We start from the raw sequence: 18705 nt of genomic DNA, 5'->3' as shown, positions 1-18705 counted from the left end.
GCATCCAGGATCTGCTCCTGATAACTCGTGGCAGTGGAGTTCACCAGGCAAACAATAAGGCAGTAGGCAATTGCAGCAGGCAACAGCAGAGCACAGCTGAACACAGCAGAGAGAGAGGGAAGCAAAGCAGGGAAGCAAAGCAGGGAAGCAAAGCATGTTGTCTACCTGCATATCTCCTTTTATCAACGTGAGCCGAGATTGATTGCCCTTTGGACACAGAATAGCCAATCAGGATGGCAGTTAGCCAAACCTTACCATATTAGGCAAAGCCATAGGATCGCTTTTCCCTAATTTGGGAAAAGCACAGGCCTTGCACTAGGCAGGCACAAGCTAAGTGTGTGTGACTTGTTTACCACAGGACCCTGGGCAGGCCAGACTCAGTGGCTCCAGGTTCTTTTGTGTCCGTTTCCCATGCTTGCCTCTCTGGTGGAGCAGAAAAACATGCCTAGGCAAGGCAGGACATGAATAAGCTTGTTTGGGGCCTATCAGACCTACCACAACACAAGCGACCATTGCCAGCTCATGGTGAGTTTTCCATTGGCCAACACTTCCAAGTCCTTACCCTCCAAACTGCCCTCAAGCTACTCCTCACCTTTTGTGGATTTGTGTTTTGGATTGCCCTGCCCCAGGTGCAGGAACTTTTCACTTACCCTTGTTGAACTTCCTGAGGCTGGCTTGAGCCCACTTCTCAAGCCTGTCCAAGTCCCTCTGGATGGATGCCTTTCCTCCAGCATGTCAACTGCACCACACAGCTTTGTGTCACCAGCAAACTTTCTCAGAGTGCCCCAATGCCACTGTCCACATCTCTGACGTAAATGTTAAACAGCAGTGGCCCCAGTACCCACTCCGAGGGACTCCACTTGCCTCTGGTTTCCATCTGGACATCACAGTATCACACAGTATCACAGTATCACAGTATCATCAGGGTTGGAAGAGACCTCACAGATCATCAAGTCCAACCCTTTACCACAGAGCTCAAGGCCAGACCATGGCACCAAGTGCCACGTCCAACCTTGCCTTGAAGTGCCCCAGGGACGGCGACTCCACCACCTCCCCGGGCAGCCCATTCCAGTGTCCAATGACTCTCTCAGTGAAGAACTTTCTCCTCCCCTCAAGCCTAAATCTCCCCTGGCGCAGCCTGAGGCTGTGTCCTCTTGTTCTGGTGCTGGCCACCTGAGAGAAGAGAGCAACCTCCTCCTGGCCACAACCACCCCTCAGGTAGTTGTAGACAGCAATAAGGTCTCCCCTGAGCCTCCTCTTCTCCAGGCTAACCAATCCCAGCTCCCTCAGCCTCTCCTCGTAGGGCTGTGCTCAAGGCCTCTCACCAGCCTTGTTGCCCTTCTCTGGACATGCTCAAGCATCTCAATGTCCCTCCTAAACTGGGGGGCCCAGAACTGAACACAGCACTCAAGGTGTGGTCTAACCAGTGCAGAGTACACGGGCAGAATGACCTCCCTGCTCCTGCTGACCACACCATTCCTGATGCAGGCCAGGATGCCACTGGCTCTCTTGGCCACCTGGGCACACTGCTGGCTCATGTTCAGGCGGGTATCAATCAGTACCCCCAGATCCCTCTCTGTTTGGCTGCTCTCCAGCCACTCCAACCCTAGCCTGTATATCTCCATGGGGTTGTTGTGGCCAAAGTGCAGCACCTTGCACTTGGAGCTATTGAACCCCATCCCATTGGCCTCTGCCCATCTGTCCAGGCGGTCAAGGTCCCGCTGCAGAGCCCTTCTGCCTTCCAACTCAGTCACATCTGCCCCCAGCTTGGTGTCATCTGCAAACTTGCTGATGACTGACTCCATGCCCTCATCCAGATAATCTATGAAGATGTTAAAGAGGATGGGGCCCAGCACAGATCCCTGAGGGTCACCACTAGTGACAGCCGCCAGCTGGATGTGGCACCATTCACCACCACTCTCTGGGTCTGGCCCTCCAGCCAGTTCCTAACCCAGCACAGAGTGTTGCCATCCAAGCCATGGGCTGACAGCTTAGCCAGCAGTTTGCTGTGGGGGACAGTGTCAAAGGCATTGAGCCATTAAGCCATTGACCCCAACTCTCTGAGCACAGTAATCCAGTGAATTCCTCATCCAGTCAGTGGCCACTCCTCAAGTCCATGCTTTTCAAGGATGGTGACCAAGATGTTGAGTGTGACAGTGCCAAGTCCTGGTAGATGCCATCAGATGCTTTTCCCTTGTCCACTGATGCTCTAACTCCATCAGTGAAAGCCCCCAGGTTCATCAGGAGGGATCTGTCCTTGGTGACACCATGTTGGGTATCAAAGCTCTGCTTCTGGTCTTTGAAGAGTCCTTTTCTTCCCTACAAAAGCACCTAAAAGAAGCAGAGTCCTTTTGCTCTCAATTCAGGCTTATCCTCAAGTGAGTTTTTAATCCAAAACCTTTCCGCCAAGGGCGGCTCTGGGGAACATCTTCGTCATTTGCCGCGGCCAGGCTCTCATTGGCTCCTGGAAGGTGCCGCTCTCTAATCTGCCTAGCAACAGCAGCGGCTGAGCTCTCATTGGCTTCTTTTGTAAGGCTCCGAGGCGCGGACCGAAGAGGACCTTTAGCGCACGCGCCAACGGGGGCGCGCCCCGCTGCCCTCTGCGCATGCGCACTGGGCTCGCCGTGCCCCGCCCCCGCCCTCCCGCGGGCAGCCTGTCCCGGCCTGCCCTGCGCGGCTCGGCGGCGCTGCCCCGGAAGCGCTCGGCAGAGCCGTTCCGGCCGGGGCAGTTCCTGCCACCTCAGCCGCAGCATGTCGGGCGCGGGCGGCTCCGGCGCGGCGGCCGCAGGCTCGGTGGGCTCGGTGGTGCGGCGCTTCCTGGCGGAGTACGGCAGCGGCACGCCGAGCCGCCTCAAGGTGCTGGACGCCTACCTGCTCTATGTGCTGCTCACCGGGGCGCTTCAGTTCGGCTACTGCCTCGGCGTCGGCACCTTCCCCTTCAACTCCTTCCTCAGCGGCTTCATCTCCGCCGTCGGCAGCTTCATTCTGGGCGGTCAGTGCTCCGCACCCCCGCGACTCTCTCCGCAGCCCCTAAGCACCTACACACCGTAGCAAACCCTGAGCTTCCCCCACAGCGCCCGGAGACCATCGAAAGGCTGCCATAGAAATGCTCAAATCCCTTGTAGGAGTCGCGGGATTCCCTTAGCAGCCACAGGCCTTCCCCACAGCAGCCCTCAGACCTCCCCTGGCAGCCTCCATCACCTCCTTCCCCCACAGCACCCAGTTCAGGTCCCACACCGCTTGGCCCCCTGCACCGCAGTAGGATGCTCCTGATCCGGCTCCTGCGCATCCTTGCTTCTCCCTGGCAGTCAAAGAGCTTCCCCTTTTGTGTTGGTGACCCTTTGTACCCGTCCCATACTGAAGCTCTGGCTCCGCCAATTGCTGCTGCAGAGGGTTGCTTTCTGTAACCCCCTCCAAACCCATCTTGTTCCCGTGCAGCCCTCCCCAGCACTGCCATTGGAGGACATGGAAATTGCCTCATTTCTTGTGAGCCTGTGCCCCTCAGGACTTGGTTCCCCAAAGCAGAGCTGTGTGAGAGCTGACTGCGTAAAAGCTCTGTGCAAATCCTCTGCCAATGTCCTGTCCATCTTAAAGATGGAGTTGCCTTTCCTTGTACGCTGGTGGAACAGGAGCCCAGGCTGAAGTGGGCACCCTCAGGAGGACACTGCTTCCCACCGTGACTTCTGCTGTGATCTCTGATCTCTTGTTCCTTCTCTGCCATGCAGTTTGCCTCCGGATCCAGATCAACCCCCAGAACAAAGGCGAGTTCCAGGGCATCTCCCCAGAGCGAGCCTTTGCTGATTTCCTCTTTGCCAACACCATCCTGCATCTCGTTGTCATCAATTTTGTTGGTTGAGCTCTAGAAGAGACTGAGGTACTGCTCCATGGGGTCACAAAGACACAACCACAGTTCGCAGGTCTTCAGTACTTCTGTAGAGTTGGGACAGAACTGGAAAGATGAACCTGGGAGTCCTAACCCAAGCTTTGTCTTGATGAAGTAGAGTTAAGCCGTTGTCCCAAAGGTTGATACAGGGTCAGGATTTGGCTTTTATCGTTTAAGAGGAAGTGTTAGTACACGTGTGAGAGGCACTCATGCTGCATTCTGGTGAAAGAAAAACTGCAGAATACCTGGAACTCCTGGGCTGTTTGTAGTGATTGCCCTGTTGGCATCCATGGTATAGCAGCTGTCCAAGGCTGGAGTTCCTCAGTGGGTGAGAGGAGGTTGCTTGGAACAGGGAGCATTGGCTGCTGCTAGGTGGAGGACTTGCTGTGTTCTTACTGTTGTAAGGGGCCACAGGATCATTGAAGATCGTTTACTCTCCTGCAGAATGTTCCTCATGTTGCCTTTTTTCTCTTTCCAGGTGTTGACTTGCTCCTGAGCTCTGATGCCAGATCCTGGCACTGGGATGTGCTGTTTGCCAGCAGACCCTTGCAAGCCTCGGTGGAGGAAGGAGACACAAGGCACACAATTTTTCCCCACAGACTGCTCTGTGAGGGGGTCTGCAGCCCTGTGGAGGGGTCTGCTACCTCACTACAGGTCCTGTCATCTTTTCTGCCAATAAAACCCTTTCTGACACTGCAGTCTTCTTTCTGATGGTGACAAATACAGAAGTTCTTCTGATACCCAAGCTCCCTCAGACATGACTCCCTGGTCTTACCCTTTTACTTCCTACCAAACAGGGTTTTTTCCTGTGCCCCAGTTTCAGAAGGAAGCAGGACACAAGCTGTCATGGACACTCAGTTGTCATCTACCTTTTTCATGTCCCTGCTTCCTGCTCTTTTATCTCATGGCCGGTACCTTGCCAACATGCCCTCAGACTTCAGAGCTCTGAGAGATTTGGGTTAGACTGTAGTTGGTGCTGGTAAGGAAGCAGAGGGTGTGCTCCAGCAGGTTCCCAGGTCTACCCTCCTTCACACAAGCCCTCCCATATCCCTGAAGCATGTGTAGCACAGCTGGAAGCTCCAGTTGCACTTGCAGACTCACTAAGGCCTGATACTGATCCAACTGCCCAACAACAGCATTGGCTTCAGTCTGATGTGATCAACCCAAGAATGTTGGCAAGGGCTGCCAGCAGGTGCCAGTGACTTGGACAGAGCTGCACATGAGTTTTGAGTCCATGGAGGACCTCACCCCTCAGAGTGTACTTCAGTCCACCTCTAAAGCACTGTGAAAGGCTAAAATTTTACAGCTTTGGCCCATGGCTATTGCCCCCTGAAGCCCAGACTTGTTCTGGCCTTGAGGCTGCTTTGTCCTAATAGAAAGCCAGAGCCCTGTGGTGATCCTGCTATGGGCACAGGACAAGGTACCAAGCCCAGACAGCCTCTCCACATCTCTGCCTGCAGAGCTTACCTGGGTTACTTCCAGGTGTGAGGTCTCATCCTTGTGCTAATCCCACTTCATGCTTGTCTGATGTGCCCTGCAGGTGAAGCCCTGGGTGTGTAAAATGTGCTTTAAGGCTGTGTGATGGAGAAATGCTCATCTGCCACTCAGGAGCTCTAACACGGGGGCTGATACCTTCAGCCTCAGAGCTGAGTCGTGGTTCCTTTGCCTTTTAGCAGTTCCAGTGCTGTTGCAGCCATGAACCCTTACAAGTGTGGAAACTGAGGTTCTGAGATCTCTTGCCTGACAGAGCCTCACAAGAGTGAGGTATGAGGGAGCAGGATTGTCACTGTCTCAAAGGATGCTGTCAAGGTCTGTAGTGGGAACTGATGTGATGAGCTGCGTACATGAGAGACCAGTGGATGTCATCTACCTTGACTTAGCAAGGCTCTTAACACTCTCCCATAACATCCTTGTATGCAAGCTTAAGAAGTGTAGGTCAGATGAGTGGACAGTGAAGTAGGTTGAGACCTGGCTGAAGGGCAGAGCACAGAGGGCTGTGATCAGCAGTGCAGAGTCCAGCTGGAGACCTATAACTATGGTCCCCAGGTGTCAGGTGTCAGGACTGGCTGCAGTCTTGTTCAGCATCTTCATCAATGATGTGGATGAAGGCACAGAGTGGACTCTCAGCCAGTTTGCTGATGACACAAAACTCTGCAGAGTGGCTGGCACCCCCTCAGGCTGTGCTGCCATGCGGCCAGACCTGGACAGGCTGGAAAGCTGGGCTGAGAAGTTTCAGGGGCAGTGTAGAGTCCTGCACCAGCACAGGTGAGAGGCTGACCTGCTGGGGTGGAGCTCTGCAGAGAAGGACTGAGATTCCTGGTGGACAACAAGTTCCCTATGAGCCAGCAATGTGCCCTCGTGGCCAAGAAAGCAAATGGTCTCCTGGGGTGCATGAAGAGGAGTGTGGCCAGCAGGTCAAGGGAGGTTCCCCTCCACCTTTATTCTGCCCTGGTTGAGAACACATCTGGAGAACTGTGTCCAGTTCTGGGCTCCCCACCTCAAGAAGGACAGGGAACTACTGGAGAGAATCCAACAGAGGACCATAAATGTGATGAGGTGTCTGGAACTCCTGTCTGATGAGGAGAGACTGAGAGACCTGGGCCTGTTTAGCAGGGAGAAAGCTGAGAGAGGATTATAAATACATATGAATATCTAAGGGGTGGAGATCATGACGATGAGGCTGTGCTCTTTCAGTGGTGTCCAGTGATAGGACAAAGGGCACTGCATACAAACTAGAACAGGGGAGGTCTCACTTAAGGACAATCTTCTTTGGTGTGGGGATGCTGGAGCCCTGAAGCTGGCTCCAGAGAGGTCTTCTGTGAAGAGATTCCAAACCCAACCTGCTGTGGGTGACCCTGCTTTAGCAAGGGCATTGGACTGGATGATGCTCAGAGGTCTCTTCCAGCCCCACCCCTCTACCATTCAGTGTTTCTATGTCTTTGAGTTCATGCCAGCCCTGCCCCCTCCACCCCACACCTCCAGCCGTGGGCAGTAAGCTGTTGAGTGCTTTCCAAGTGGAGCCAGCTTTGCACTGCTGGGAGCAGGCAGGGGTCAGAGGTGACAGCAGAGGCCTGGCAGGCAGAGGCAGCACCTCTCCAGGGGCAGACACAGCTCGGGGCTGCCCTTGGCCTTTGGCGAGCCGCAGGCGCCCCCTGCTGCTCCATGTGGCTCGGGCTCCAGAGAGCTGCGGGCTGGGGTCCTCCTGTGGCCACTGCTGAGAACTGCACTGATGAGAGACGACCGAGGAGATTTCGGGGTTCTTCTTGCCCTGGTTTTCACCAGCTCACAACGCCTCTACGTGCCCTAAACTCAGAGGCTACTACCAGAGCTGCTCCTGCATCTGAGTAAGCTTCGCCAAATCTGTAGATGCCTTCAAGCTCTGCACCTTATGAAGGCCATGCTCTGGTCCCTACTCACACTGTAGAAGAGGGCAAGAGGCTGCTTTGTGCACAGAGATATCTTTAAGGAGGTGACAGGTGCTGGGCAGAGCATTTTCTCCATCAAAATCCCTAGAAAATGGTCTCCTAACCGTAGGTGGCATAGGAGAGAGTGAGCTAGAGATGGACCATGGCAACATCTTCCCTGTCAATCTCAGGATTCTCTAGGCTGGAGGTGGAGACCTTACTCCCTTCTCTTGGGACAGGAGACATGATTTTCCTGCGTGGGTTCTGTCTATGCAGCAGGGTGCAGATTCAGAGATCTTGCTTATCCACCACACATCCTGCTGTGTGTTGTCCTCTCCTTTCCCCTGCCCCTCCTAAACATAGCTCAGCCCTGCCTGCTGTACCCAAAACAACATCCCCAGGCCCAAGAGCAGGCTGTGGTGAGGGGCAGGAAGGGAGGATACCCTAACCTCATTTGACTTTGGTTTGTGGTCTAACGGCTGCTGTTCTTTTCCACAGGCTTCTCCTCCTCCCTGCCACACCAGCCCTGCTCCCCACACCTCTTGTTTTGTGCTCCACTTTCCAGAGGAAGTGGTTTCTGTGATAGAGGAGCATCAAAAGCTGACCCAGATCTTGACTGTGGCATCATGGAACTGGTGGTGTGTGTTTTCTTCCTGCCCCGCCTGGGCCGTGAGACCCCTTCCACATCCTGTCCCACTGTGTTGTTTCCTGCCCTTGCTTTGCACTCAGGCTTTTCTCTCTCAAAACAAACCAGAACATGCCAAGTGTTCTGCAGGAGGCAGCTCGTGATGGCAGTGGGATGGAGGCCTGGTATCCAAAAGTGTCTTTGAGCTAGACCTACAAATTCAGTGTTGCCAGCACATCTTGGCACTGGGGTCCTTAACCTGGAGAAGACTGAGATGTGGAAGGAGGCAGCACACTGCCCTTCCTCCTTGACCACACAACAAGGAGTAGGGGCAAAGAGCAGATAACTGATAAGGTTGAGGAGCATGGAAACTTCTTCCATGTCCCTGAAGGTTTCTGGAAATCTGAAGTGCAATGACTTGCTTTGTAATTCAAACGTGGGCTAAGCTGTGTCCCTGTCCCGTGGTGGACCTTATCATGAGTGAAATGTTGCCTTCAAAGTCTGCATGGGATCTGGCATTTAGAGAGGTGTGGGCTTCCCCACAGCTGGAGGGAGATGAGAGGACCTGTTCTGTTGTAGGAGAGGCAAGAGAATGAGTCCCTGGACATCTGTGCTAGAAAATAATCTGGGTAACAGACCCAGAAAGTTTGAGATTGTCCCCTGGCAGGGGTCACTCATTCTCTGCCACCCTGTGAAAGGCCTCTGTTCAATGGTCAGGTGGCAGCACCATGGCAGGAGACCAGGGAGGCGTCGTTGTCTTGCTGCTCAGCACTGTGGAGTCAGATCCTGTGGCAGGGATGCAGGCCTGGTCTTCACATGAGGACCTTCTTCCACCTGAAGTGCAGGGATTTGGGCTGAAAGCCTTTCCAAAGCCAAATCCTTGCACTGCCTGAGAATCCAGCAGGGTGAGAAAGATCCTGTGAGGGGCAGTCACCCCCAGCAGGCTGTTGAGGCTTCTCCTTGCACCCAGGCTGGGCAGTGGTGTGAGATACAAGCAAGGTTCAAGCTCTGCAGAGGACATGTTTCGTTCAGAGCCCCCATCTCATTTCTCCCTCCAGAGGAGTGAGGGCACCTCTTGGTACTTCAGAAGATGGAGAAATTGATGTCACAAAGAGCAAAATGTCCTTTCCAGACCTGCCAGTGGCAAACTGAACCCGACAGACATAAAGCTGGTCCATTGGTGTCAGCAGCACAAAGCAGGCACGTTGTGCTCCAGTGATGCTTGAGTGTGAGTGACATCTACAGCCAGGATGCTTTAGGCTCCTGTGTTCCCCATAGCAGCAGATATCTGGGAACTTGAGCTGCTTGCCAGTCCTCACTGTGGGCAAGGTCTGTGTTACCACTGCCTTCAGACCTCTCCTGTGAGGAAAGACTGAGAGACCTGGGGCTGTTTAGTCTGGAGAGGAGAAGGCTGAGAGGGGATCTGATAGAGCAGGTCCAGAGGAGTGCCACGGAAAGGATCAGGGGGTTGAGACACCTCTCCTATGAAGACAGGCTGGGGGAGCTGGGGTTGTTCAGCTTGGAGAAGAGAAGGCACCAAGGGAGGCCTTAAAGCAGCCTTCCAGTACCTGAAGTGGGCTACAAGATAGATGGAGAGACCATGTTTACAAAGGCCTGTAGGGATGGGATGAGGGCAATGGCTACAAACTAGAGCAAAGCAGATTTAGATTGGACATGGGAAACAAGTTCTGCACTGTGAGGGTGCTGGAACACTGCAACAGGTGGCCCAGGGAGATGATTGATGCCACATCCCTGAAGATATTCAAGGTGAGACTCAACAGGGCTCTGGGCAACCTGATCTAATTGAGGATGTCCCTGCTGATTGCAGGGAGGGTTGGACTGGATGACCCTTAGAGTCCCTCTGAACCCAAACCATTCTGTGATTCTGTGATCTTAGAATCATAGAATCAAGCAGGTTGGAAGAGACCTCCAAGATCATCCAGTCCAACCTATCCCCCAGCCCTAGCCAGTCAACCAGACCATGGCACTAAGTGCCTCATCCAGGCTTTTCTTGAAGACCTCCAGGCACGGTGCCTCCACCACTCCCTGGGCAGCCCATTCCAATGGCAATCACTCTCTCTGGGAAGAACTTCCTCCTAACATCCAGTGGCTGTTGGAATGAAGGTGCCAGGCTCTTTTTTAGTGGTGCCCAGTAACAGGACAAGGAACAATGGGTGTAAGCTGGAACACAGGAGGCTCCACCTCAACATGAGGAGGAACATTTTTGCTGTGAGACAGCTGGAACCCTGCAGCAGACTGCCCAGAGAGGTTGTGGAGTCTCCTTCTCTGGAGACTTGCAAAACCCATCTGGATGTGTCCCTGTGTGACCTGCCCTGGGTGATGCCAATTTGGCAGGAGGATTGGACCTTTGGAGGTCCTTTCCAACCCCTAACATTCTGTGAGTCTGTGATTCTGTGATAGCAGAGTCTACTCTTGGAGGAGAGTGAAAGGGTCATCAGGCACTGAAACAGGCTGCCCAAGGAAGTAGTGGAGTCAGCACCCCTGGAGGTGTTAAAGAGATTGCGCTGGTTTGAGGCCAACTGGAATAACTGGATGAGGAGCTAAGGGACATGGTCCAACAGCTGTGTGCAGGGGGATTGTTGGGTGTGATGGGACTCGAGGATCTTAAGGTCTTTCCCAACCAGATGGTTCCATAGCTCTATGAGTGGTGTTCTCCTCTGTTTCACTCCCTCCCAGAGAGCCAGCTGTGCTCTCCTAGACACAGAAAGGATGTGACCTGGGAAGGGACTTGTAGCTGTTCCCCACCTACTGTCATGCAGCCACAGTGATGACAAACAGTGCCTGGTGGCCAAGCCAGGCTGAAGAGGAGTCACTGCAACCTTCCTTCACCCCTTTGGGCCAGGCTCATTCTTAAAGCCCAACTGAAGAGTAAAACAAGTTCCTCAGATACAGATACAGAAGACAAACAAATTTCTGCTTTTTGATAAGAATTGTTTCATGTCAGCCAAAGGCCCACAGAGCTGCTGAGACACCAGAGTGGCACTAGCCAAGAGCTGGCATCTGCAGATGTCACATGTGAGCACCAAGCACAAGGACAGCACCCACGGACAGGGCAGCATGTCCAGGTTTATGCAATGGTTACAGAAAGAAACTGGGCAATCTGAAAAAGTAAGCAGCAATAGCAGGAGTTTGGATTTGACTAAGCACAAGCCACATCTTCAGCTGTTTTGGAGCCAGGCAATGTTAAGGCAAGCTAGACCTCAAAAAACCCCACTGCAGACCAGTCCTGTGCTCTGTGATCATGAGGAGAGAATTTCACTGAGTTCAGGTTATCTGGGACACCCAGAAGCATATCTTCCAGGGGAAAAAAAAGGATACCTTGCTCTGGTCTGGCTGGCAGTGGCAGAAGGTGGTGCACAGCATCCTGAGCCACTCTCCCTTTGCTCTTCAGAGTGCTTCGTGTCTAGGGGTGCATGCTCAGAGATGCGCACCTGATGGCTACCAAACCATGAAAATCCACACTTGAGGGATGTGTTGCTTGCAGCTTTCAGCAGACAACACTGTCCCAAGCAGAAATTGTGGGTCAGTCTAACACAAGGAATTGTGATGTTTGGTGATTTGCAGTTGTAGCAAACTGTGCTCCATGCAGTCAGGCTAAATGAATCAGGCATCCATGCAAGCTGGGGGCAAGTTGGGGGATGAAAATGTTTGGCTTATTTTGGAGCAGCTTTATAACAACACAAATAAAGCAACTGAGATCAGTGGCTGGGGCGATGCATAGAGCCAGCAGGTGCCATTCCTTGCAACAGGACTCCTCAGCAGTTTTTTTTGGCATTTCAGAACTGCACCATCTGGTCACTGTTGTGCCTGAAACAAAAATAAAGAGGAGTTAAATCCTGATTTCAGATCCACAGCTCCACAAGTTCAGGTCTGAAGTGTCAGGCAATAGGAAGACGAGAAAGAGACACTGGGCCAAACTAAATATATTAGGTGTGAAGTCTTAAATAGTGTCAGATTTTCCCATCTGGAGACTGGTCAGGGCATGAATGTGATGCCTGAATGCAGACAAGGAGAGAGAGGGATGCAGGGATAGAAGAGATGGCCAGAAAGAAGGAGAAAGTTGCATTTGCATGTGGATAAGAAAACATGAATAGATTCGAGGGATGGGTTAAAACAATGATACGGCCAAAGGAGTGGAGAGGTTTTACTGCTGGGCAGACTGCATGAGCAGTTACTACAAAGAGAAGGAACACATAGCTAATGAATTGGCCCAGGCGGTTTCTGTCAGAGGCCATACCCCTGCCCCAAGGAGACTCACTTGATTTTCCACATGAGCATTGTCATCAGTACATTAAAAATTACTCCTTTCAGCAAAGTGATCTTCAGGCCCAGCTGTGCCAAAGACAGCATGTTCAGGTTCTCATCTGCAACAGGAGCAGAGGATACAAAGTCACTGAGATGTCCTCCCTTGCAGACTGACTTAGAACCGCCCCTAATGAGGCTGTCCCACCCTGGTTGACCAAGACAGCAGGACAGCAGGACAGCAGGACTGCTCCACTCACAGACTTTCATTTCCTCAGCCATTTCATTCAACAACCACTTTGTCACCCAGTCTGCAGGTCTGCCAACCACCCAGCTGGGTTTACAGACAGCATATCAGGATCCCAAGATGCTGGAGGTTGTTCTTCCTTCCTCTCTCTGACTTTTTTAAGATGAGTGGGGTGTTAAAAAGTTAAATTTCATTCCAGGAAGAAAAAGTCTGTTTGAGTTTTCTATTAATCTGGAACAAGGAGGCCATTTCTCCAAGCTGGTGCCACATGGGTTTTGGTCTCCAAGCTGGTGACACAGGGGTTTGATGGGTGGACCATGAGATGGATAAAGAACTGGCTTGATGGCCTCACCCAAAGAGTGGCTGTCAATGGGTCCATGGCCAAGTGGAGGCCAATGACAAGCAGAGTCCCTCAGGGATCAGTCTTGGGACCAGTCTTGCTCAACATTGTTGTCAATGCCATGGACAGAGGCATTGAGTGCACCCTCAGCAAGTTTGCTGCCCACACCAAGCTATGTGGTGCAGCAGACAGGCTGGAGGGAAGGGATCCATCCAGAGGGACCTGGACAGGCTGCAGAGGTGGGCACAAGCCAACTTCATGAGGTTCAACAAGACCAAGTGCAGGGTTCTGCATCTGGGTCAGGGCAATGCCAAGCACCAATCCAGGCTGGGCAGTGAGTGGCTGGAGAGCAGCCCTGAGGAGAGGGACTTGGGGGTGCTGCTGGAGGAGAAGCTCAACGTGAGCCAGCAGTGTGCGCTTGCAGCCCAGAGAGCAACCAGAGCCTGGGCTGCATCAGGAGCAGTGTGGCCAGCAGGGCCAGGGAGGTGATTCTCCCCCTCTACTCTGCTCTGGTGAGACCCCACCTGGAGTAGTGCATCCAGTTCTGGAGCCCCATTACAAGAAGGATGTGGATGTGCTGGAGCATCTCCAGAGAAGGGCCACTGGGTTGATCAGAGGCCTGGAGCAGCTCTGCTGTGAGGACAGACTGAAAGAGATGGAGCTGTTCAGTTTGGAGCAGAGGAGGCTCCAAGGTGATCTTATTGTGGCCTTTCAGTATCTGAAGGCGGCTACAAAAAAGCTGGGGAGGGACCTTTCAGGATATCAGGGAGTGACAGGACCAGGGGGGATGGAGTGAAGCTGGAGCTGGGTAGGTTCAGGCTGGACATGAGGAGGAAGTTGTTCAGCGTGAGAGTGGTGAGAGCCTGGAATGGGTTGCTCAGGGAGGTGGTTGAGACCCTGTCCCTGGAGGTGTATAAGGCCAGGCTGGATGGGACCAAGTCACAGGATCACAGGATCAGAGGATATTAGGGGTTGGAAGGGACCCAAGGAGATTATCAAGTCCAACCCCCCTGCCAGAGCAGGACAATCCTATCTAACACAGATCACAGAGGAACACATCCAGACAGGCCTTGAAAGGCTCCAGAGGAGACCCCACAACCCCTCTGGGGAGCCTGTTCCAGTGCTTTGGGACCCTTACAGTAAGGAAGTTCCCCTTTGTGTTGAGGCAGAACCTCTTTAGCTGCACCTTACACCCATTGCTCCTTGTCCTATTCCAGGGAGCAGTGAGCAGAGCCTGTCCCCCCGCTCCTGGCAGCCCTCAGATACTTATAAACATTGATCAAATCCCCTCTAAGTCTTCTCCAGACTAAGCAGCCCCAGGTCCCTCAGCCTCTCCTCATCAGCCATGCCCTCCTGTCCCCTCATCATCCTCTTAACCCTTCACAGGACCCTCTCCAGCAGATCCCTGTCCCTCTTCAACTGGGGAGCCCAAAACTGAGCACAGTATTCAAGCTGAGGTCTCATCAGGGCAGAGTAGAGGGACAGGAGAACCTCCCTTGATCTGCTGGACACATCCTCCTAATACACCCCAGGATCCCATTGGCCTTGGCCACAAGGACACATTGCTGTGCCATGGGGAACTTGTTAGCCACCAGCACCCCCAGGTCCCTCTCCACAGGGCTGCTCTCCAGCAGTCACCTCCCAGCCTGTTCTGGTGAAGTTTATTACTCCTGCCCAGATGCAGGACTCTGCACTTGTCCTTGTTGAACCTCATCTGGTTCCTCTGTGCCCAGCTCTCAGTCTGCCCAGGTCTCTCTGGATGGCAGCACAGCCTGCAGCTGTCTCAGCCAAGCCTCCCAGCTTGGTGTCATCAGCAAACTTGCTGAGCAGGCTCTGTCTGTGCCCTCATCAATGTCATTGATGAAGCTGTTGAACAGGAGTGGCCCCAGCACTGATCTCTGAGGGACACCACTGGTCACAGCTCTCCAGCTGGACCTGCACCATTGATCACCACCCTCTGAACTCTATCTTGCAGCCACCTCATGTCTGTTCTTCCATCCCACACTTCCTCATCTTGCTCACTAAAATGTCATGGGAGATGGTGTCAAAGGCCTTGCTAAGGTTAAGGTAGACTCCATCCACTGCTCTCCCTGAATCTACCCATTCTGTTATGGCATCATAAAATGCTATCAGGTTGATCAAGCCTGACTTCCCCTTGGTAAATCCATGCTGACTACTCCTGATATCCTTCTTCTCTTCCAAGTGCCTTGAGATGCCCTCCAGCAGGAGCCACTCCATCATTTTTGCAGGGATGGAGGTGAGGCTGCCTGCTCTGGAACCTCTTTCTTGCCCTTTTTGAAGACTGCAGTGCCATTGGCTCTGCTCCAGTCCTCAGGCACCTCTCCTGTCTGCCACCATTTGGCAAAGATGATGGAGAGTGGCAGAGCGACAACCTCAGGCATTTGTCTCAGCACCCTTGGGTGCAGCTCATCAGGGCCCAGGGGCTTGTTGATGTTTAATTTGTGTAACTGATCCCTAACCCAGTCTGCACTGACCAGTGAGGAGCATTCCCTCCTCCAGGCTTCCTCTCCTTCATCCAGGGCCTGGAGTCCATAGGGGAGATCAGCCTTAGGTGTAAAGACTGAAGCAAAGAAGGCATTCAGCAGCTCTGCCTTCTCTGCACCCTCAGCTCTCAGGCTGCCTCCTGGCTCAGCACTGCCCACACTTTCCCTGGGCTTCCTTTTCCTACTGATGGATTTGAAGAAGCCTTTCTTGTTCTGTTTTACTTCCTTTGCCAGCTTCAGTTCCAAGAGAGCTTTGGTCTTCATTGTTGCCTTCCTACAAGCCCTGACTGCTTCTCTATAGTTCTCCCAAGTGACCAATCCCTTCTTCCATGAATTGTAAGTTTCTTTCTTCCCTGAGATTTCCTTCAGGAGCTCTTTTCTCAGCCATGCAGGTCTCCTAGCACAGCTACCTGATTTTTTACACAGGGGAACACACCTGGCTGGAGCTTGGTCAGTCAGGACCATTTTCACAGTGGTGTTTTGGAACAGTTTTCTCGTTTCTTTCCAGCAAGCTGTATGCTTGCACAAGCTCTGCTGTTCTGCAAACAGGGCAAGTGCAGGCTCAGCATCTTTGAGCTAGCAGGAGCAGCAACTGCTTGGGCTCCAGCACTGCTTAATGTGCTCCAGCTACAAGCAGCAGCAAAGCTTGCTCAGATGCAGCTATCTTTAGTGCAACCCTGCCTACCCTGCCTCTGAGCACATGCTGCAGAAACCACCTGCTTAGCTCCTGCTTCCTGAGGTGCTTGTGCACCTAAAAATACAAACAGCTCTTTGAAGTCTGAACTGCAGCAAGGCTGCCTCATATCAGTACCTTAAATCATCCGGTCATGGGAAGTCCTCCTGTGGCTAGCACCAGCACCTACGCACTGGCTACACTGGTGACATAAAATTGTCAGCTCAGATCTGGGAGGCTTCATTAACTCAGTGACTTCCAGCCTTGATATTTGGAGCCAGAGCCTGTGGATCCCTTTTGTAAATTTGCAGTGTGAGCTTTTTGCACCATTAGGAATACTGCAAACAGGACATTAGCAAAAAGCTTGGGAAGACATCTTCCTGGTCAGGCCTAGCTTTACTCCTCAAATGCTGCGTGCATACCTGTCCTGAAGTGTAGAGACATCTCCGTAACACAGACAGAGCTGGCACCTGCAGACAGCAACAGGACATTTAATTAATAATAGAAATGTACTGCTCCAGGAGTTCACACAGAGACCTCTGCTTAGGAGGGCTGGGCAAGAGCTTCTGGCCAGAAGGGCTTCCCAGAAACATTCGTTTCTCCTGGTCATAAAATATGAACATTCTTCTGGTCAGAAAATGTGGTCCAAAGAAACTTTATTGTTCCACTGAACAGAGGAATTTCAATCCTTGTATCCACCTCAATGTGATTTTCAGATCTCTCTGCTGTGACTGTACCAATCTACTGACCCTTACTCATATTTCCACCAAGAAGCAGGAGAAAGCAAAGCAGAGGCAACACTCCTCTGGAGTGTGGGAGCATAGAGCAGCAGTGCTGGCAGGGTTGGAGGTGTCCTGCTCACCTTGCCAGCACAGAGACCAGAGTGCCCCAGACCTAAGGACATCAGCAGTGGCCTTACCACTGTCAGGGTCCTCGCCCTGCAGCTCCCCATAGCCCTCATGGTTTGCAGCACACTGCATGTCATCCTTCCTGCCCCAGTAGGTAGCCAGGTAGCTCGCTTCCCGGCTGCGCTCGGCTGCTGCCACCTCCACAACAGCATTCGTCGGTTTGTCGGTGAAGCTCAGGGTCAGGTCCTCAGGGGAGTAATCTGTGATGAGGCACATTTCCAGATCCCCATCATCTTGAGAGGTCAGCCTGTAGACTGAAGGGGATGGAGTGACATCTGAAAACAGAGAATAGAAGAGATGTTAGGCAAGAGCACACAGCCCCAATGCCCTCAGCCTTGGTGTGCAGATGTGAGGTGTGAAGGTCTGCCCATGGTTCCAGTGAGCAGTTCCAAATCATGGGGAGCCTGTACTATGGCATCCACAGCAGGGGATGCAGGAGGTGCATGAAATTTATGCTGTCTTGTCTTGTGTCAGAGACACAGAGGGTGGTCAGGCAGGGTTCCTAGGGCATCTCAAATGATACTGCTGGGCACCCACACCCAGCATGCCCATATCTAATCTAGTCACTGTAACAGCTCCTTCAACTCCACTCTGCAGTCAGATCTCTTTGGGTCTTGGCCTGGATGCACTTTTCTTACATTACTGCTGGGAGCTGTCCTGTGTCTGTAGAGAACTGGGCAGCCTATGAGCATTCTGCCTTTTCTGCAGGTGTGTGACATTCAAAACCAAACTTCCTCCCCCTGTCCCCAGGGACAGTGGATAGACTACCAGGTCTTAAGGATGTCCACAGTTACCACCAGTCTGATTGTGTTCCTCTAGGAGAAGGGCACTGCAAAGAGGGAGGGCATGGTCACAGTGAGGGGGAAAATGATGAAACAAGCCCATGTGTCACTGAATCTTAGATTCATGGAATACCAGGCTGGAAGGGAAGGATCCTCCAGTCCAACCATGTAGGGTAAGAATAAAGTTAACATGAGCTGGCCCAGCAGCCTGGCAAGCTGGGCCTTGAAACAGTGTGATGGAGAAGATTCCAGCACCTTCCTGGGGAATTTATTCCAGTGTCCAACAATCTGAATGGTGAAAAGAAATTTCCAGGTATCCATCTGGAATCTCTCCAGCAGCAACTTGTGCCCATCAGCCCTTGTCTTTGCCAGGGGACTCTGTACAAAGGGAGTCTTCCTCCTCATGAGAGCTGTTCTTTATGTACTTGAATGTGGTTATGAGGTCTTCTTTAAGCCTACTCCTCTCAAGGCTGAACAAAACCAGCTCTCTCAGCCTTCCTTCAGGCCTCTGATCTTGTGGCCCTTCTCTGGACCCTTTCCAGCCTGTCACCATCTTTCTTGTACAGCAGGACCCAAATCTGTGCACAGTGCTCAAGATGCAGCCTGCCCAGCACTGAGCAGAGTGGGGCAATGACATCTTTTTCCCTGCCTGTGATACCTTTCTCAATACAACCCAGCATCCTGGTGGCTTTCTTTGCCCCTGTACCTCACTGTTCACTCATCTTGAGCCTTTTGTCCACCAGCACCCCCAGGCCTCTCTCCACAGTGCTGCCAGGGGGTTCCCAACCTGAGCTGTATTCCTGGATTTTGTTCCTAGGCACAGGACCCTGCGCTTGGCCTCACTGAGCTCCATACAGCTCCTTCTCGCCTGCTCAAGCAGCCTGTCAAGACCTTCCTGGAGGGTGCCATTAGGCTCCACTGCCTGACAGCACACAGCAAGAGTCTTTTACCAAATGCTGCCCTGCAAAAGAGGGGTCTGGGGCACTCAAGCTGTAGATAAGACACCTGAGGTTCATTTCTGTTGCTCTGCATCAAACTCTGCCAGTGAGTCAGTTAGACTTGGATTTTCCACCCAG

At 52.7% G+C, this 18705-nt stretch overlaps 2 protein-coding genes across 2 annotated transcripts in view; one reads left to right on the top strand and one right to left on the bottom strand.

The window, feature by feature from the left end:
- Positions 1–2661: 2661 nt before the first annotated feature.
- Positions 2662–4581, top strand: DAD1 (defender against cell death 1). Its single transcript, XM_064174609.1, has 3 exons — positions 2662–2992; positions 3726–3874; positions 4362–4581. The coding sequence occupies exons 1-2, from the start codon at positions 2752–2754 to the stop codon at positions 3854–3856; spliced, it is 372 nt and encodes a 123-aa protein (XP_064030679.1). The 5' UTR covers positions 2662–2751; the 3' UTR covers positions 3857–3874; positions 4362–4581.
- Positions 4582–11572: 6991 nt separating this feature from the next.
- Positions 11573–18705, bottom strand: part of LOC135191668 (M1-specific T cell receptor alpha chain-like) — a 223863-nt gene continuing 216730 nt past the window's right edge. Inside the window, exons 4-7 of the mRNA XM_064174177.1 lie at positions 16859–17122; positions 16362–16409; positions 12192–12297; positions 11573–11740 (exon numbers count right to left, since the gene is read on the bottom strand). Coding sequence (XP_064030247.1) covers positions 11710–11740; positions 12192–12297; positions 16362–16409; positions 16859–17122 — 449 coding nt within the window. The 3' untranslated portion in view covers positions 11573–11709. The remainder of the gene's footprint in view (positions 11741–12191; positions 12298–16361; positions 16410–16858; positions 17123–18705) is intronic.

This window comes from Pogoniulus pusillus, chromosome 40, assembly GCF_015220805.1.
Source record: "Pogoniulus pusillus isolate bPogPus1 chromosome 40, bPogPus1.pri, whole genome shotgun sequence".
NCBI classification, from domain to species: Eukaryota; Metazoa; Chordata; class Aves; order Piciformes; family Lybiidae; genus Pogoniulus; species Pogoniulus pusillus.
The sequence above is the reverse complement of the archived record's forward strand: the minus strand, read 5'-3'. Positions and strand labels throughout refer to the sequence as shown.

What these genes read in the sequence shown, in the direction of transcription:
- DAD1 (XM_064174609.1), top strand. Translation starts at nt 2,752, where the DNA reads ATGTCGGGCGCGGGCGGCTCCGGCGCGGCGGCCGCAGGCTCGGTGGGC. An exon ending in CGGCAGCTTCATTCTGGGCG is followed by an intron (nt 2,993 to 3,725) that starts GTCAGTGCTCCG and finishes TCTGCCATGCAG; the next exon opens with TTTGCCTCCGGATCCAGATC.